We start from the raw sequence: 20,533 nt of genomic DNA, 5'->3' as shown, positions 1-20,533 counted from the left end.
ACAAATATTCCATTAGAAAAGAAGCTACTTATGCTTTTAAGATGCTACAAATGAATAGAGTGGTGAGAAAGCAATTACAATTTAAGTGCAGACATTACTAATAATGATGAAAAATATCTAAGAATGAGAAAGCAAGGTTGAATGGAATGGGGAAAGCTAAGGAGAATATGTGGGGAAAAAACAAAACCACATTTAAAATTTTGTGTAGATATATTAGCATAAAGAAGTCCGCTAAAAAAATGAGGTGGATTCTGAGGGGTGGGGATTTTTGAACTGCAAAATGCAGCCAAGGTATCTGATGACAACTTAAGGAAATGTATTTACTAAAGGGAAAGATACCAGAAAGGAGATGAATCTTAAAGTGGCAAAGAATGAGATGAGCAGTATTATAAGGATAAATGGAATATATCAAATAAGTTGACCAACTGCAGAGAAAGTTGAGAAAACACTGGGGATAGGTGGAATTGCGCAGGAAAGCAAACAGGAAATGTGTGCGAAAATACAGACAGAACTTGTGATCAGAACAGACATCTTTGGCAAAATGATCACTTAATATGTCTTTGTTCAGCCCAGTGTGCAGAACATAGCATGAGCAATGAATACAAGATACTAAATTGCTACCACACATGGAAGGAATGTTTGATTTGATTTATTATTGTCACATGTATTGGGATACACTGAAAAGTATTGTCTCTTGCATGCTATACAGACAAAACATACCATTCATATTGTACATAGGAGAGGAGGAAAGGAGGGTGAAGAATATGGTGTTACAGTCATAGCTAGAGTGTAGAGAAAGATCAGCTTAACATATGGCAGCTCCTTTCAAAAGTCTGGTGGCAACAGGGAAGAAGCTTTTTCCCAATGGATGAAATTGGAAGACAGTATGTCCAGAGTGCATGGGGTCTTTGATCATGCCGGCTGCTTTTCTAGGCAGCAGGAAGTGTAGACAGAGTCAATGGATGGGAGATTGATTTGCATGATGGACTGAGTTACATCCACAACCCTTTGTAGTTTCTTATTGTCTTGGTCAGAACAGGAGCCATATCAAGTTGTGTTACCCGGAAAAGATGCTTTCTATAATACAGCTATAAAAACTGGTGAGTGTCGTAGTGGACATGCCAAATTTCCTTAAGCCTCCTCAAATGTTTGAACATAGATAATGGTGTGGGAGAAATTGCATCCACTGCGGTTAATAAAGACTTGCATTTATATAATGCCTTTCACTATGTCAGGACCCCTGGCACTTCACAACCAATTTAGTACTTTAAGTGTAGTCACTGTTACAGGAAACAGAACAGTCAATTAGCACCTAGAAAGTTTACTTAAACAGCAATGTGATAGTGATTAGATAATCAGTTTTAACGTGATGCTGACTAAGATAATAAATATTAGACAGGAAACCCAGAGAACTGAAATCTTTTACATCCAATTGAGAGAGCAGTGGGCCAGTCTAACATTTAATCCAAAAGGTTGCTCTTTGGGAACATTAGCCTAGGATCACCCCCTGGAATCCAAACCCCCTCTTAAGAAACTGGAATCTGAAGGAGATTCCCCTCTGCAGATCTGGAGACTGCCCCCTCCCGACTGGAAACGTGGGTTAATGTATTTTGGAGGAATCCTGTGCAGTCCTGGCTGTGTGCATTTTTTACTCCAAACCTATGTTTCAGTGTTCAAACCTCCAGATTGGGATTCAACCTACAATCTTACAACTCAGAGACGAGAGAACGACGAACTGGGTCATGGCTGACATGACAGTTATTAACAAGAAGGCACTAAAGGAAAGCCAGCTGAAAGTGGAGTTGACAGAAGAATAAAGAAAGATGACCTGGGGGTTAGACTGATGGGTGGAAAGACAACATGATGCCTCCAGACTCTGAAGAGGGGTTGGTGTGCTCAGCAGTAGGATCACTTTGTAGTTTGATGATACACTAAATGCAAAGGTTATGGGGAGGGAAGGTGAGGCTAAATGCAACATTGTCAATAACGTGAAAAGAAAGAACGGGGTGAGAGTAGTCTGTTCTAATTATGGCTTAACTGCAGCTCAGTGCATTCCATTTTATTCTACTGTTTTAGACAAAGTTAAGGTAAAGAGCTTTACAGATTCAGAACGACAATCAAAAAAATCATTGAAGGTTTAATTTTTTAAAAAGTAATTAAAAAAGAATCATGCAATTACTTTCAGCTATTCAGGATTGACCATATCTTGCACCATCAATCTTGTAATCATGTAATCCCTTTCATCCGATCAGAGTTTCCCTTTTGTTCATTTCACCTTATTTGTATCTATACTCAGTTAAAACCTATCATAACTCTTGACATTTTTTCAACTCTGATGAAAAGTCATCAGGTGTGATCTTACTGCTATTCACGCTATACCCCACTGCAGCAATCTTGGAGAATTTGGTGCCAAGACAAATCTCCTTTCACTGCGGCGGAATGGGAAAATCCCACCAACATAAATAGCTGAAAAATTCTGGCCTTTTTTAATCAACAGATGCTGTCCGATCTATGGAACATTTCCATCATTATCTGCTTTTATTTCAGATTTCCAGCAGCTGTTGTGTTTCCCTTTTCAACATACCTCTATCATTTTGATGACATCACGTGGGCCCAGTAATTCTGGATCCAATTTAATGTGCGCTTTGTTGGTGGCAAGGGCTACTGATACATATAAGATGCCATTGATTCTCATTAAATTTGATTCAATATTGTGAACGCAAGAGGCACAAGTCATTCCCGTAATCTATAGAAACAAAATGATGATGTAAAACAATCTTCGTATGCAAAAGACAATACTTGATAATTACACATTCAGGTCTGAAGCACAGGAACCAAAATCATTAAAATAATCTGTCAAGATCTGGAAAGAATCTCAGCACAATCTCCAACTATCTTGCAAATTTAATACAAATTAAGCACTGCTGTTGTCACCTCATTCTGACAGCACATGCAATGTTTCTTGTCATTTTTTGGAGTTAACCTTGGCCAAAAATCCCATTAATGTCTGTAGATGGAGTTTTATTCCTGTGCACACAGTTTGACCTCTCTGGCATCTCCTTCAAAAGGATTGCTCCAGCACACAATATGTCACTTCAATTGAACCATTAAAACAAATTACAAAAAAGGTGCAGTAATATGAATTATAAATAACTTACCTAATAAAGCATTTTGTTTCATATTAGGGTTACCATTCTCAACTGTTAAGCATTACAAATGTTCCAGAAATAAAACGACTGACTCCCTTCAACATTACATGGCAATAAAACCCTGTGCCTATCCACCACGATCAGTAGTTGCCACATTGGTTTTAAGCTCAAAAAACAAGTTGAATTTTTTTTGTGTGGTATCTCATGACAAAGAATAGCCATGGTTCAGAATACTTGCTCAGTGTGGACAAAACTCAGCTGCTGATGCTATACAGCCAGAACTCCTCCAACATGGGAAACAAAAACTTCCTGTTCTCTGCTGGAGGGAGGAAGGCAGTGCTCCATAAGGCAAAGATTGTCAACTTGTAGAAAAACAAATGGGACTGCAGAAATTGCAACAACTTTCAAAGCAGCTCCCATGCTGAGTAGGGTGAGAAAAATATTTGTACCTGTGTTGCCTCTGTCAGATATAGATCCTGGCTGAATGCATCTACCCTGTATTCCAATATAGCTGCAGAACTAGAAGATATACAAATGACATGATCTTCTCAGTCCACCAGCTACAAGAGAAACACCATTAACAAAGGAGATACTATATATTGTTTTCAAACATGTGAGTGAAGAAAGTTTATTAAACTGCCAGAGAAAATTGGCTGCTTATTGAAGCTGCTCAGTCTGATCTCCTCTTTTCACAGCAATATGACCAGTAAGGTCAGCTTTGATTGAGCCCCTCTGAGATCTGGGGCGAGATTCTCTGGCCTCCCAGTCATGTGTTTCCCGCTGGCGGAAGGCTCAAGTTAAGTTTATTTATTGGTGTTACAAGTAGGCTTACAGTAAACTGCAATGACGTTAGTGAAAATTCTCTAGTCACCACAATCCAGCCTGTGCCTGTTCCAGTACACTGAGGGAGAATTTAGTATGGCCAATGCAACTACCAGTACGTCTTTCAGACTGTGGGAGGAAATCAGAGCACCCAGAGGAAACCCAATGCAGACATGGGAAGAACGTGCTGACTCAGCACAAACAGTGACTCAAGCCAGGAATTGAACCCGGACCCTGGCGGTGTGAGGCAGCAGTGCTAAGCACTGTGACACCATGGCACGTTGCTCGCTAACAGCAGAATTCTCTGATCCCACCGCTATCAATGGGAATTCCCAATGACGCCAGCCCATGCCGGTGGGAAACTGCGGGCAGGGGTGTGCTGCCAGCTGGACCGCAGAACCCTGCCGGCGTGAATGGCTGGAGAATTCTGGCCCTGCAGTGGGACCAATTGTTTTGGTAGCAACATTTTCTTTGTTCTGTCATATGCCTTCGGGCCATCCACTGAAATACCAAACTTATGGAAAGCTGTTCAACCTTGCTCGCCTGAGATCCAAAGACAAAGATACTCCTCCTCAGAAAGTTGCTCTATGTTGATAATACCACACCAGCATTCCATACCAAGGAGCACCATCAGCTACAAATGAACAAACTCTCTCATGATTGTAACGTGTTTGATTTGACGAATTGCATCAGGAAGACAAATATCCTAGACCAGGATGTTGCCGTACTGCCATCTGTTGGAAATGTGATACTGGAGGTTGCTGATAACTTCATTTACCTAGGCCCCACAATCACCAGCAAGCTGTCACTTGATACTGAAATCAATGCATAAATTACACAAACTGCAGCGTTATGTTCATAAAATTGTGGAACAATAGTAATTGGACTGAGCACACCAAACAACAAGTCTACTAAGTCTGCATCCTCAGTGAACTACTTTATAACGGTGAGGCCTGGGCAATATCTGCTACGATGCGGAGATGCTGGCATTGGACTGGGGTAAACACAGTAAGAAGTCTCATAACACCAGGTTAAAATCCAACAGGTTTATTTGGTAGCACAAGCCACTAGCTTTTGGAGCACTGCTCCTCATCAGTTAAGTGGAAGTTCTGTTCACAAACAGGGCATATAAAGGTACAAACTCAATTTACAAAACAATGGTTGGAATGTGAGTCTTTACAGGTAATCAAGTCTTAAAGTTACAGACAATGGATGTGGAGAAAGGGTTAAGCAAGGGTTAAAGAGATGTGTACTGTCTCCAGCCAGGACAGTTAGGGAGATTTTGCAAGCCCAGGCAAGTCGTGGGGGTTACAGATAGTGTGACATGAACCCAAGATCCCGGTTGAGGCCGTCCTCATGTGTGCGGAACTTGGCTATCGGTCTCTGCTTAGCGATTCTGCATTGTCGTGTGTCGTGAAGACCGCTTTGGAAAATGCTTACCCAAAGATCAGAGACTGAATGCCCGTGATCGCTGAAGTGTTCCCCAACAGAAAGAGAACACTCTTGCCTGGTGATTGTCGAGTAGTGTTCATTCATCATTGCCGTAGTGTCTGCATGGTTCCCACGACTTGTCGGGGCTTGCAAAATCTCACTAACTGTCCTGGCTGGAGACAATACACATCTCTTTAACCTGTGCTTAACACTTTCTCCACTCACGTTGTCTGTAACTTTAAGACTTGATTACCTGTATAGACTCACATTCCAACCATTATTTTGTAAACTGAGTTTGTATCTTTATATGCCCTGTTTGTGAACAGAACTCCCACTTACTTGATGAAGGAGCAGTGCTCCAAAAGCTAGTGGCTTGTGCTACCAAATAAACCTGTTGGACTTTAACCTGATGTTGTGAGACGTCTTACAATATCAGCTAAGCAGGAGAAAAGGATGAAAGGTTTCAACCCTCACTGTCACAGACATATCCTCAGTGTCTCTTGGCAGCATAATGTCACCAACTTAGAGTGCACTAACTCTGTCAGTATGCACTCACTGCTAAGCCAATCGTATCTGTACTGGCTCAGCCATATTTATCAGATGCATGATGGTTACATAATCCAAGAGGCTTTCAAAGTGAATTGGCTGCTGGATTACAACCTCTGGACATCAATACTTCCCACTACATGGACACCTTCAGGCGAGGTATGAAGATGGTGGACACTGACACTGACAACTGGAAACAGTTATCAACAGCCATCATTTCCGGAGGTTGATTATTTGGAAGGGCACTGGAAGACAGGAGCAGAGACAAAAAGCTCAGCTACTCAAGAAGAGGGCCCAGAGAAAACAAATGCCAACAATCATGTACCCTTCATCCCACAGTAGCAAATGTAGCAGAGACTGCCATGTCAGTATGGATGTGATCGGTGCAATTTGTGGGCCGAAGGGCCTGTTTGTGCTGTAGTGTTCTGTGTTTTATGTTTTGTGTCAGAGTGTGGCTCCTGAGTCTCACCTGGTGATATTTAAAGAGTTGACCACAGTGGTGCAAACTGATATTGAACAAGACAGCAGAGTGCCACCACTGCTTAGCGTTATTTGAAATAATTCATAGCATGAAATATACTTACAGTAAGTTCAAATTCTCCAGCTGAAGAAACATCATCTTCTACAACAGTAGCTCCAAAACCTAAATCCTGGATCAATTCTGCAATGTCAGTGGGCTGGATGATGTCCGGATTATATTTGACTTCTGCCTTACCTGCCATGAGTGCGACCAGAACCGAATATATACCTAAAAACCAGAGATACATTTGGAATATTATTCTGCATTTGCTGATATACAGTTGAAAAATAAAACAAAGCAAAAAATCTGGCAAGCTATTTATATTCATGAAATTAACATATGACTTATGTAAAAAATGTATGAAATAAATTCCTTTAATTGTTAAGATGTACATTTGAATCCAGGTCATGATTATTGGTGTCATGCCAAAAAGACACGAGGAAAAAAATATGTGTATTACATCCTGGCTACATTATAATTTTTAAAAATATGAAGGACTTTGGGTGCAATCTTACCGACCATTCAGGTCCTGCTATCACTGCAGTGAAGGCAGAGAATCTGGCACCCAACCAAATCTCCGTTCATTGCTGGCGGGATTTTCCGCTAAGTGAACAGCCGTAAAATTACCACCAAAAGCTTTACACTAACTGAAGCCATGCCTGGCCACGAATCGTACAAAGTGAATTTCTAGCCTTCAGAAAACCACAGCTCTAAAGAGGCACTAATACCCCCTCCCCCGATCCCGGCTACACATGACCGCAGACATCAAGTTCCAAGGAAATGCACTTTAGATTTTTAAAGCAGGCTCTGACCAATAGAGACAATCTGTCTACAAGGATAAAGGACTTGGAAACCTCAGGTAAACTCATTCATGGATGAAAATTAATCGTCTCAGGAACCTAGACCAGGAACATATATCTTCTGTTCAAACCCAAGGGGAAGAATTGGAAGTTATTGCACATGACTCGCCCAGCCTGCTAGAATGTATAATATTGTCTTGTGAAATTAAAGGAGGCAGTCTGCCAGCTTCCATCAATCAAACAGGAGCAGAACTAGAGCTCTGCCCGGCTTTCCCCTACATGGTTTCTACTGGAATAGCTGAACTTTTGTTTGAGTGCCTACTACAAGACTAATTCATCCCTATCTACTTCTTCCATCGTGAAAATCAGTGCCACTGGAAAAGTGAATTACTCCGCATAGCTTAAGCCTGCTAACATCTCTGAAGGAATTCACAGATAGATTTTTGATTCTGGACTCACGTGAAAGAATAGCTTATTTTGTCTTTGGTCTTTGCTCTATGGCCCCTTCTTTCCCTAAGTTTGGTTACAGCATCATGATCGGCACAGGCTTGGACAGCCAAAGGGCCTGTTCTTATGCTGTACTTTTCTTTATTATCCCTCGTTTCTTATGTGAATGTACCAGGGATTACATAGTGATACCTCCTCCCTGTGTTTTGATGTATGAGAAATAAACTAACCCGATCTAGTTTGCAGTGAGCTTATTAATAGAGGATTGGATCACTCCAAAACAATGGGGTTGGGGAAATACATCACCATTTCTAAAGGGGAAGATTAAAAAACACCTTGTGTTTACACACAGGTTGTGAGGGGAGAAATCAGGGTAATTTTAAATTATACCACCTCTTGTCCATCACATTGAGCTAGAGGTTTGCTCACAGTTGTTGGCTCTAAGTGAATGAGATGGATCTTGACTTGGTGCAATATGGTAAAACAGATCATAGCAAATTAGCAACCTGCTTTACATGACACCTGATTCTTGTTCCCACTGCCTTCAATAAATGGACGAGCACAGATAGAGTAAGAAGTGGCCTACAACCTAGATCATAACAGAATGTTACAAAAATATCTGATCTAGTAAATGGAAAAAGTATTTTCTATAGACCTTTCCTTCACTACAGCAATTCTCTGCTGTTTCTCCAGTAACCATGTCTCCAGTAAGTGCAGGTTGCTGGGGGAGCTCCAGCTCAAGGTGGATGAGCTGGCCTCTGAGCTACAGACACTGAGGCTCATCAAGGGGAGAGAGGGTGCCATTGTCAATGGGGTGCAAGTGACATCCACCCCCCCTAGACTGGCTAACTCTAAGGGTCAGGGACAAGAGGGGGCTGCTGGGAGGAGGAAGGGGGGTGAGGAGCGGAGGCCTCAGCCTCTTAATCTGCATAACAGGTTTGAGGTTCTTGCTTCCAGGCTGGACGAGAACGAGGCAGATGAGGTTGGTGAGCAAACTGCACACGGTACAGTGCTGCAGCAGGACATAGGCAAAGAGAAGGGGAAAAGGAACGTAGTAGTAGTAACGATGGAAGAAGTAGATAGGGATGAATTAGTCTTGTAGTAGGCACTCAAACAAAAGTTCAGCTATTCCAGTAGAAACCATGTAGGGGAAAGCCGGGCAGAGCTCTAGTTCTGCTCCTGTTTGATTGATGGAAGCTGGCAGACTGCCTCCTTTAATTTCTTAATTAATTAATTAATTAATTAAAATTCTTTAATTAATGGGGATAGTGGGGTGAAGGGTATTGACACTGTCCTTTGTCACAATGACAAAGTGCACAGAAGGGTGTGTTGTCTGCCCGGTGCTCGAGTATGGGATGTCGCAGCTGGGCTGCAGAGGAACCTGGAGTGGGAGGGTGAGAATCCGGTCGTTGTCGTACATGTGGGTGCCGGCGACGTAAGCAAAATGCGGACTGAGGATCTGGGGAGGGAGTATGAAAAGCTGGGAATGGAATTAAAAAGTAGAACCGACAAGGTGGTTATCTCTGGGCTACTGCCTGAACCGAGTGCAGATGGGTGTAGGGTTGACAGGATTAAGGAAGTGAATAGGTGGCTCAAGGATTGGTGTGGGAGGAATGGGTTTGAATTTATGGGGCATTGGCACCAGTATTGGGGTAGGTGGGACCTGTTTGGGCGGGATGGGGTTGGTCTGAACCGTGCTGGGACCAGAGTGCTGGCAAATCGAGTAAAGAGGACTGTAGACAGGGCTTTAAACTAATTAGGGGGGGGGAGGGTGCGAGGGTAGGTGATGTTACAAGGTCTAAAGTTAAGGAGAGGGTACAGGTAAGGGAAGAGGCCGAGGATGTCCCAATAATAGAGGGAGTAGGGGGCGTGAGTATAGTTGGTGGCGTTACGGCAAATAGGGTCCAGGTGAAGGCTGGGATGAAAGCGCTTTATCTGAATGCACGAAGCATTTGGAATAAAGTGGATGAGCTGGTGGCGCAGATCAGCACAAATGGATACGATCTGGTGGCCATTACAGAGACATGGCTGCAGGGTGACAGGGACTGGGAGCTGAATGTACAGGGCTATCAAGTGTTTAGGAAGGATAGGCAGGAGGGAAAAGGGGGGGGGCGTAGCTCTGCTGATTAAGGATAGCATCACGGTGGTAGCAAGGGATGATACTGGAGCCAAGGAGCAGAGGGTGGAATCGTTGTGGGTGGAGATTAGGAACAGCAAAGGGAGGAAGACGCTGGTGGGTGTCGTCTATAGGCCCCCGAATAATGATCTGGAGGTGGGGCGGGCTGTTAACGCGCAAATAAGTGCGGCGTGCAGGAATGGGACGGCCGTAGTTATGGGGGATTTCAATCTGCATATTGATTGGTCGACCCATGTTGGACGCGGGGGGCTCGAGGAAGAGTTCTTGGAATGCTGCCGGGATAGTTTCCTCGAACAGTGTGTGTTGGAGCCGACGAGGGAGCGAACTATCTTGGATCTGGTGCTACGTAATGAGGCGGGTAGAATTAGGGACCTTGTGGTGAAGGATCCTCTTGGGGAGAGTGATCATTGTATGGTGGAGTTTCTGGTGCAGATGGAGGAGGAGAAAGTGGGTTCCCGGACACGCGTCCTTTGTTTGAATAGAGGGGAGTACGGTAGGATGAGAGAAGAATTGGTGAATGTGGACTGGGGGAGCACGTTGGAGGGAGGGTCTGTTGAGGAGCAGTGGAGGATCTTTAAGGAGATCTTTCTTGGTGCTCAGCGGAAATTTATTCCGATGGTCAAAAAGGATAGTAGGAGGAAAGGTAATAAGCCGTGGATAACGAAGGAGGTGAAGGAAAGTGTTAAACTAAAAGCGGAGGAATTTAGAGTAGCTAAGAGTAGTGGGCGAGAAGAGGATTGGGAGAGGTTTAAATGTCAACAAAGATTGACAAAGAAGTTGATAAAGAAGGGTAGGAGAAACTATGAAGCTGGGCTAGCGCTTAATATAAAAAAGGATAGCAAGAGTTTTTATAAATATATAAAAAGGAAGAGGCTGGCTAGGGTGAATGTTGGTCCCTTAGAGGATGAGAAAGGGGGCCTAGTGGTAGGGGATGGGGATACGGCTAAGGTATTGAATAACTTTTTTGTTTCTGTCTTCACGGAGGAGGACGTGAATAATTTGCCGGGTGTTAGCGATGGAAAGGTGGTAGGACTGGAGGGTCTTAATGACATTACTGTTACTAGGGAGGCGGTACTCGACAGACTGGAGGGGCTGATTGTGGACAAGTCCCCAGGACCGGATGGAATGCATCCGAGGGTTCTGAAAGAAATGGCGGAGGTGATAGTGGATGCCTCGGTGGTTATTTTCCAGACGTCGCTGGATTCCGGGGAAGTGCCGGATGATTGGAAAACAGCTAATGTTACGCCGTTGTTTAAGAAGGGTGCCAGGCAAAAGGCGGGGAATTATAGGCCAGTTAGTTTAACTTCTGTGGTAGGTAAAATGTTAGAATCTGTCATTAAGGAGGAAATTGCGAGGCATCTTGAAGGGAATTGCTTGATAGAGCAGACGCAGCACGGTTTCATTAAAGGGAAGTCGTGTCTGACAAATTTACTGGAATTCTATGAGGATGTATCTAGGTCGGTGGATAGAGGAGAGCCAGTGGATGTGGTCTTTCTAGATTTTCAGAAGGCGTTTGACAAAGTACCTCACAAGAGGTTATTGCAGAAGGTCGAGGGACATGGAGTTGGGGGTAGGGTGTTAGCGTGGATAGAGGATTGGTTGTCAAATAGGAGGCAGAGAGTGGGGGTCAATGGGTGCTATTCGGATTGGCGGATGGTGACTAGTGGAGTGCCCCAGGGGTCGGTGCTGGGGCCTCAGCTTTTTACCATTTATATAGATGATCTGGAGGAGGGAACCGAGTGTAGGGTGTCGAAATTTGCTGATGACACCAAGATTGGGGGAACGGCAAACTGTGCGGAGGGTGTGGAGAGTCTACAGAAGGATCTAGATAGGCTGGGCGAATGGGCCAGGAAATGGCAAATGGAATTTAATGTTGGCAAGTGTGAGGTGGTCCACTTTGGTAGGAAGAATGGTAGGAAGGACTATTACTTACGGGGCGAAAAACTGCAGCAGGCGACAGTGCAGAGGGACCTCGGGGTCCTTGTGCATGAGTCGCAAAAACCCAGCTTGCAGGTGCAGCAGGTGGTCAGGAAGGCGAATGGGATGCTGGCCTTCATAGCGAGGGGGATTGAATATAAAAGTAAGGAGGTCTTGCTGCAGCTGTATAGGGCATTGGTGAGGCCGCAGCTGGAGTACTGTGTGCAGTTTTGGGCGTCGCACCTGCGCAAAGATATTTTGGCCTTGGAGGGAGTGCAGAGGAGGTTTACTAGGCTGATACCGGAGTTGAGGGGGTTGAGCTATGAGGAGAGGCTGAATAAACTGGGCTTGTACTCGTTAGAGTTTAGAAGAATGAGGGGAGATCTCATTGAGACGTATAAGATGATGAATGGGATGGATAGGATAGAGGTGGAGAGACTCTTCCCGCTCAAAAAAGACAGTAGGACTAGGGGGCACAGCCTCAAGATAAAAGGGGGGCGGTTTAGAACGGAGTTGAGGACGAACTTCTTCACTCAAAGGGTGGTGAATCTCTGGAATTCTCTGCCCGTTGAAGTGGTGGAGGCTGCCTCGCAAAATATTTTTAAGACGCGGGTTGATGGGTTTTTGATAAGAGAGGGGATTAAGGGTTATGGGGAGAGGGCGGGAAAGTGGAACTGAGCAGCGACAGATCAGCCATGATCTTACTGAATGGCGGGGCAGGCTCGAAGGGCTAGATGGCCTACTCCTGCTCCTATTTCTTATGTTCTTAATGAAGAGGGTGCAGAAAATTTAGACCCAAAAGTCACTAAATGAGAAGGAGCGGATGGTGCAGGAAATTATATATATAAGGTCTAAAGTGAAGTGGGGGGGGGAATCTTCCTCTGCAATCCCACCCAGAATATTGGTAAATGAGTGCAATGGTATCATTCCAACCAGGATTTCCATATAAGTCAGTAAAGGCCCAGGAGGTGATAATACAAGGCCCATAAATCCCCCACTGGAGATAAAAAGGTTTTCTACCAGCTGCCTCTCCTTCCAATTTGTTTTATTTCAAAGGCATTGCCTTTCACATTTTATAGCCAACAAATCACTTTTAAAAATGTATTCATTAGCCTGGATTTTGCACTGATCACAAAGGGAGGGATGGGGTAGGTCTATTGTTACAATTCCAGTTGGTGTCACTACTGGACGGCCAGAATAGAATCCTTATTCAATAGCCTGTAACTTTTATTTTCCATTTAGAGATGTAAATGAACAGCGTCATAGAACTGCCAATTAACTTTTAACAAAAGAATAAAACATGTATTAAACGTGAAAAGATTGATCATGAAACAACACCCCATCTATATCTTCACAGATGTCCACAGATTTCTTTTTAAGGATAACACAAGTTACAAAGTATATATTATACAATAGTGTTCTTAGTAAGTATACAGTCCATGTAAACCAACAGGCCAAATCTGAAACCAAGTCACAGTTGCCAACAATATAATTTCTATGGATTTCTCATCAAATCCCTCCAGATGATTGTCACAGTGTGAGCCAACTGGTCTCACTGGAACTCCGATTTCCACACAAGTGTTTCCAAACTCCATTTATGGACAAAGTATCTTAGAATCTTCTCCCAAACAACACTTTCTCTCAGGTGCCTTCACCAACGACCCACTTCCAGAACTTCAACCTGTATTTTCAGTATTTCTCTGCCTTTGATTGCCCCACATGCACTCAAACTTCCACACAATCTCTCAGTACGGCAACAGAATATGACTGCGTCATCAGCGGTCAAGATGTCACCAAACTTTTGATTTACCTCTGATGTCTAGGTTTCCACTTTAAATCTGATTACTGCAGCTGTCTCTCCAACTCAAAGAACTTTCTTGGCCTTTCACTGTAACTTTACTGACCAGGATCTTGCTCCATTTTTTGTTCTTTGTTCCTTTGACTTCAGTTTTCCTAAAATATTCTTTCTGTTCCAATTCCCTGGTTCCTGGACTTTCTGGTGTTCTTTTTGAGAAGTCTGCTTTTTTGGCAGCTGCATAGTCCTGTCCAGCTGCTTTTGGGTCCATCTTATAACTAAGTTCAAAAGTTCTTTCTAACCTAAAGCAGCTCCAGTTGCTAAGTAACAGCTGAGTCTTTCAATCTTGTTTACTTCCACATTATAAACCCTTTAATTACAATGCAAGCGCAGTTCAAAATAAAACCAAAACCGTACACGTGCAGATACCTTCATTTAACAAGAACTAACTGAAGTTTTAACTTTTTTTATACAGAAACACAAAGTTACACTAATACCCTCAAATGCAAATATTGATTACTTAAAATACCACTGATTCCTGACAGCATCAACATTATTATGAAACAGACACCAATTTCTAGCACATACACACACAAATTTCAAATGCAGAAAACCATTGCTATCAGAAATACCCAATGCCCCCAAAGTGCACTCTAACAGTCCTTTTGATAAACTGATAATTTAAAGAGATGCAATGATGTGAATTAGGGGTTTTTTTCCACTAGATCCCGAGTGAGGAAACCAGGACAAGTTAGGGCTGGTGCATTCTGGAGTAAATGATTTTTAAACAGAGTGATGATTTATAATTACTTGCTCTCTTTCTTAATCATATCTCGCTTTTTCAATCATCATTCTAACCTCTACAGCAGCGCTTCACAAACTGGTTTCCAATATGGTGCCATTTTAACATTTAGGTTTTACAACACAAAAGCAGGCGCATCGTGTCTGCACCAGCTGTCAAGCGCCTATCTATTCTAATTTAATTTTGCTGTACTTGGTCAAAAGCCTTGTATACTACGGTGTTTTAAGTGCTCATCAAAATGCTTGAAAACTAACAAGACCCCAGATGTCAGCAATAAAGCAACATAGTATCGTACAGTATATAATTAAAATTTGCATTTTATAGATAAACATTATATAAATATGAAAATGTTGTCCTGAAGTACTTTGTAAAAATTTTACTCTATGTACTAGGATAGGTTTCAACAAAGCTCTCCATATTCCTAGTTAATGCACACACACCACCACCCCACTCCCACCTACACAGCAGCCCCTCTTCCTAATCCCTCTCATATCAAACAAACCAGCTCCTTTTCCTAACATCCCTCCCCCTACTCAATCACTCAGGAATCTCTCTTCCTAACCCTTCCTCCATCCCAGTTTCTCTTGCTCCAACCCTTGTGAAGCAGGGTCCCTATCCTGGAGTAAAGTTCCTGTGAAACAGACAGACAGGAGCGGGAACATGGAAAATTTTGAAACCATCATTCACCTTCCTGGGCCAGCTGCATGATCTCCTGGTTTATCCCCTTTATCCCCTTGCACCCCTTTATTGTGGAGTCCACGAGATGTAGACAAAAGTCGTAGGTAGAAGATGGATTGGAGTGAGGCACTCACTGAGTGTTGAAAAGGGCGGCGTGGGCTTGTAGGGCCGAAGGCCTGTTTCCTGTGCTGTGTTGTTCTTTGTTCTTTATATCCCATGTTCTGGGCACAGTCTCTGCAGCTGTCCATGTCAAGTCGATACACAAACATCTCAGGCCAGCTTGACACTAAAGATCATTTCTGAAGTCAAAGAGCACTTTGTGGTCATCATCCGCCCATGCCATTTGGCAGAACAGTGTGATCTGTCGGCAGCTTCCTCTCCACGCTGGCCACTGCTGCTTGGGGAAGGGGTGCTCATGGCCCCGAACGTGAGCTCTATGAAATAACTTCTCCAAGTCCAGTGCACAAAATTTAAACCCGGAGTGCCAGTAACCCTGACACTCCACATAACGTACATGTGCAGGGGTTCCTGATTGGACAGCCATTATTGCTTTAACCTGGAAACTCATATTCTAAGAGGTCCATATCATGGGCCTTGTTAAAGCCGTTACGCTCTTCAACGCCATCTGGCAGGGCAGGGCGAAGCAAAGGCTTCATGACGTAGGTTGGGAGCTCCTACTCTATAAAATCATTTACACCTATTACGTTTCCTAGCAGTTTAGACTCTGCTTGACTCAGTGAGGACACTTCAATCTGATCAGCTGAAGCATCTTGCTGTTTCTTGCTCTGCTCATAAGCATCAGATACTTTATAGAGAACTTCATGCATCATGGAACAAGTCTCTGCTCTAAAACCTATGAGAGCTTCATAAGCAGCTGTCAGTACAGTAAATGACAAGCTTTATTCCTTCACAAACTGATCACAAAATAACGTTTACAAGATAATGTTGCTTTGCAAGTAAATTCAGCAACTAAATTGCCCAAAATCCAGTAATCAAATATAGGAGTAGACAATCTGTTTGATGATATTCCTTAACTGATTAACAACTATCATTCAATCAGGAACTTGGTGAATTTGGTTTCTCTTTTTGCAATAGTTGCTTGGATATTACACATACATCTGAACTTGCTCAGCCACAACTTAATCTCAGCCAAAAGGTAGCATACCTGACAGTATAGAATTCCATCAACACCATACTTAGGTATTACCCAAGGTTATATAATTGTATCCTGGAGTGGTGCTTGAGCCATTAATCTCTGATTAGGAGTAACATTATAACCAATGTTGTCCAATCTACTCCAAGATTTTTTTTTACTTTTTATTTTATTTATTAGTGTCATACGTAGACTTACATTAATACCACAATAAAGTTATTATGAAAATCCCCTAGTGCCCACCTGTTTGGATTACACTGAGGGAGAATTTAGCACGGCCAATGAACCTAACCAGCACATTTTTTGGACTGTGGGAGGAAACCGGAGCACTCGGAGGAAACCCATACAGATACAGAAAGGACGTGCAGACTCTGCATAGATAATGGCCCAAACTGGGAATCAAACCTGGGTCCCTGGTGCTGTGAGGCAGCAGTGCTATCATTGAGCCACCATGGTAAGCACAATGTGAAAGATGTAACACGAATTACAGGGTAATTGTTTCAAACCTAGCACGTTAGTTTCGTCTTTAGCTGCAGAAGAAGCATTTCCATAATCACAGAATCTTTATAGTGCATGAGGCTATTTGGCCCATCAGGGCCACACTGGCTCTCGCAAAGAACATTCCATCTAGTACCATGCACATTCTTTCTATTTTATACTGATTGGTATGAATCACTAAATACAAATGCACCATAAAATATTCCTCACCTTCTTCTCTTTGAAGATTATTTTCAATATTTGCAACACAAGAGGCACATGTCATACCAGTAATCAGGAGGAAACATTTTGCTTTTGATGCTTCATTGTTTTGGCCACCTTGGTTCGGCCTGGGAGGTAGAAATGCAACTGCATTATCACTGGAAGGGAATACTTTTTTCTTCCTTCCAGCAAGTATTTCTTCTTTGGCATACGTGGAATGCCTTGAAGGCATGCTTGAATTGGCTGAAGACTCACTCATGCTCCCAACATCTATATTCCAGGGGGAAATAAATACCCAAAATCAAAGATTATCATTGTTTTTCTTTCTCTCAAAATCCTTTTATAAGTCGCAATTTATACAAATTTTCAGGAACAAGAACATGCCACAGAAATTTGGTAAATTAATCTGAAGGACAATTTACAACCTTATCTTCTAGGCAGGAATGGTGTTTTAGCTAGTATAAAAAGAGTGCAGTCCCATTTTCCAGTCCATTCCCAATAATCTGAGTTTCATAGCACTAGTTTTGGTTTAGGATTGGATGGATGCATGTCAGACTCATGCACAGCCTCATCAATAATTGCTGATCAGAATTCTAAGGCTCCACTGTATTTTAACCAGCAATGAGTGAGGAAGCTACCGTGGTATTCATGGGACTGAAACAGGTCCACTGCCAGTAGTTAGAAGAGGCCCTCCAGGTAACAAAAAAACTTTCCTTTTATGGGGTCAAGAAGAGCACTGCTTCAGAACCCTTAAGGAAAATTCTGAGTACCCATGTTCTGAACTTCCTTTCCCTCTCACAACATCCTCTCAAATTTTTCCTTCAAACTAGAAAGTAGCTGAGGACTGCACATTCCACTTATCAGATCAACAACTGGTTTCTAAATTTATCAAGTGAATGATTTATTCTGGAGCAGGTTAACACTTCATAAAAATATTTTCACTGTCCATCTGGGTGTAACAAGGCCTACTTTCAGGGGCGAATATCCTGTGGCCTAAGGAACCATGAAGAGTGTCTGATCCAATATTAAATCAGGTCTTTTTCAGCCATTAAGAGTGGCCGCTGAGGATGAGCATTTTGCCCTTTCCATTGGTCAATGAATGGTCCAATGTCTGATTTTCAGGAACACTGGAATGCCCAGATATTAGGCCTGCTCCAACCTTTGGGATCACCCTTGAAAGGTGTATCCCACCAGTGAGACTCTATAAGACCATAAAACATAGGAGCAGAATTAGGCCACTCAGCCCACCGAGTTTGCTCTGCATTCAATCATGGCTGATATTTTTCTCATCCCCATTCTCCTGCCTTCTCCCCGTAACCCCAATCCCCTTATTAATCAAGAACCTATCTATCTCTGTCTTAAAGACACTCCACAACCTGGCCTCCACAGCCTTCTACAGCAAAGAGTTCCACAGATTCACCACACTCTGGCTGAAGAAATTCCTCCTCATCTCTGTTTTAAATGATCGTCCCTTTAGCCTAAGGTTGTGTCCTTTGGTTCTAGTTTTTTCTACTAGTGGAAACATCCTCTCCATGTCCTCTCTATCCAGGCCTTACAATATCCTATAAGTTTCAATAAAATCCCCCCTCCTCCTTCTAAATTCAGTACAGACCCAGAGTCCTCAACCATTCCTCATACAATAAGCTCTTCATTCCAGGGATCATTCTGACAAACCTCCTCTGGATTCTTTCTAAGGCCTGCACATCCTTCCTTAGATACAGGGCCCAAAAGTGCTCACGATACTCCAAATGGGGTCTGACCAGAGCCTTATACAGCCTCAGGAGTACACCTCTGCTCTTGTATTCTAGCCCTCTCAACATGAATGCTAAGATTGCATTTGCCTTCCTAACCGCCAACTGAACATGCACGTTAACCTTAACAGAATCTTGAACAAGGACTCCCAAGTCCTTTTGTGTTTCTGATTTCCTAAGCATTTCCCATTTAGAAAATAGTCTATGCCTACATTCCTCCTTCCAAAATGCATAACCTCGCACTGTTCCACATTGTATTCCATCTGCCACTTCTTTGCCTACTCTCCTAACTTGTCCAAATCCTTCTGCAGCCCTCCTTGCTTCCTCACTATTACCTGTTCCTCTATAAATCTTTGTATCTATGGGAGGGCTCTCCCTTGGAGGACATAATTATTGTGCCCTTCTAGTTATCTGGGGTAAATGGTCCTGAGAAGTGGGGGGAGGAATAGATCTGTGAAAGGTGCAGCATCTATACTTCTCTCTGCTCACACAAGTGAGGTGCTTTTCTTGTTCTTGCGGGTCAAACCAAGTAAACAAACTTAAATTACGTTCGGACAAAGGAAAAGGGGGGTGAGGTGCTTTTCTTAACTGGGGATAGGGCATTGTGAGCCAGTAATCAGGGAAGCTGTGAACAGTTGTCATTGGCAGGCAACGACGAAAGGGACCATAAGCACGGGAGCAACATTGGTGAGTTTTGAGTGTTTTTGGATCTGTACTCATTCAAGCAAATGGGGAATGTTACATCACACAACTAAGCTGTGTCTTCTAAAAAGTGGGCTTGTCCACAGAATGTCCAGTCTCTGACCTGCTCTTGTTATTAGAGCATTTATGTGGCCAGTCCAGTTAGTTTTCTGGTCAACCGTAATCCCAAAATGTTGATGGTAGGGCATACAGTGGTTGTAATGCTATTAAATGTCAAAGATGGTTAGATTCTCACTTGTTAACTACGCTCTTTCAGAAAACTGGGGCAGACTCAATGGGCCGAAAGGCCTCTTTCTGCACTGTAGGCATTCTAAAATTCTGTGGTCATTACCTAGTACTTAAGTGGCAAATGACATTGGTACCACATAGCAACCAAGTCTAAATGTTATCCAGTTCTTGCTAAATGTGTGCACACAAATTGCTTTGTTATTTAAGGAATTTCAAATAAAACTGAACATTATATTTATCATTGGACATTCCCATTTCTGATCCTATGATGCAACAAAGGTCATTGACGAAGGTGCTGAAGGTAGTTGGGCCGAGGACACTACCCTCAGGAACGCCTGCAGTGAATTTTCAGAGACTGAGATCATTTGCCTCTAGCAACCACAATCATCAGTCAGAATTAGTTCTGAAAAAGGATCAACCTGAAACGTTCACTACTTCTCTCCACTGATGCCTGACCTGCTGAGTATTTCTAGCATTTTTGATTATTTCAGATTCATGCATCAGGAATCCTGGGTTTCTGCATTTTTCATTCTATTAGGTACTGCCCCAACCAGTATTTTTTTTCCTCCCCTGATTCCCATTGACTTCAGTTTGATCCAGCTTCTTGATGCCACATCGAGTCAAATGCCATTTTGATCTCAAAAGAAGTCACTCTCACCTCACTTCTTGTACATGTCTTTTGTATATGTGTGGACAAAGGCTGTGATGAAATCTAGAGTCAAGAGGCCCTGGTGAAACCTATTAGTGTCACAAGTTGGCTCACTTTAACACTGCAATGAAGTTACTGTGAAAATCACCTAACATCAAAAGGAGCAGGTGCTGTTCAATCACTTTGTTGATGACATCTACTTTCACTTTGCTAATGATTTGTCTGATGAGGTGAAGGGGTGGGTGTGCGCTGCCTCATCATTGAGGATATCAACGTATGGGGGTTGGGTTGGGGAGGGGGAAGTGGG

The 20,533-nt window shown here is 42.9% G+C and overlaps 1 protein-coding gene across 1 annotated transcript in view; it reads right to left on the bottom strand.

Moving 5' to 3' along the window:
* The window catches only part of atp7b (ATPase copper transporting beta), a 92,816-nt gene that overhangs the window by 41,137 nt on the left and 31,146 nt on the right, over positions 1-20,533 (bottom strand). Inside the window, exons 3-5 of the mRNA XM_080197519.1 lie at positions 16,906-17,166; positions 6,533-6,696; positions 2,585-2,746 (exon numbers count right to left, since the gene is read on the bottom strand). Coding sequence (XP_080053645.1) covers positions 2,585-2,746; positions 6,533-6,696; positions 16,906-17,166 — 587 coding nt within the window. The remainder of the gene's footprint in view (positions 1-2,584; positions 2,747-6,532; positions 6,697-16,905; positions 17,167-20,533) is intronic.

This window comes from Carcharhinus amblyrhynchos, chromosome 10 (assembly GCF_965287045.1).
Source record: "Carcharhinus amblyrhynchos chromosome 10, sCarAmb.v2.hapA, whole genome shotgun sequence".
NCBI classification, from domain to species: domain Eukaryota; kingdom Metazoa; phylum Chordata; class Chondrichthyes; order Carcharhiniformes; family Carcharhinidae; genus Carcharhinus; species Carcharhinus amblyrhynchos.
This window is presented reverse-complemented; position numbering and strand designations above follow the sequence as displayed.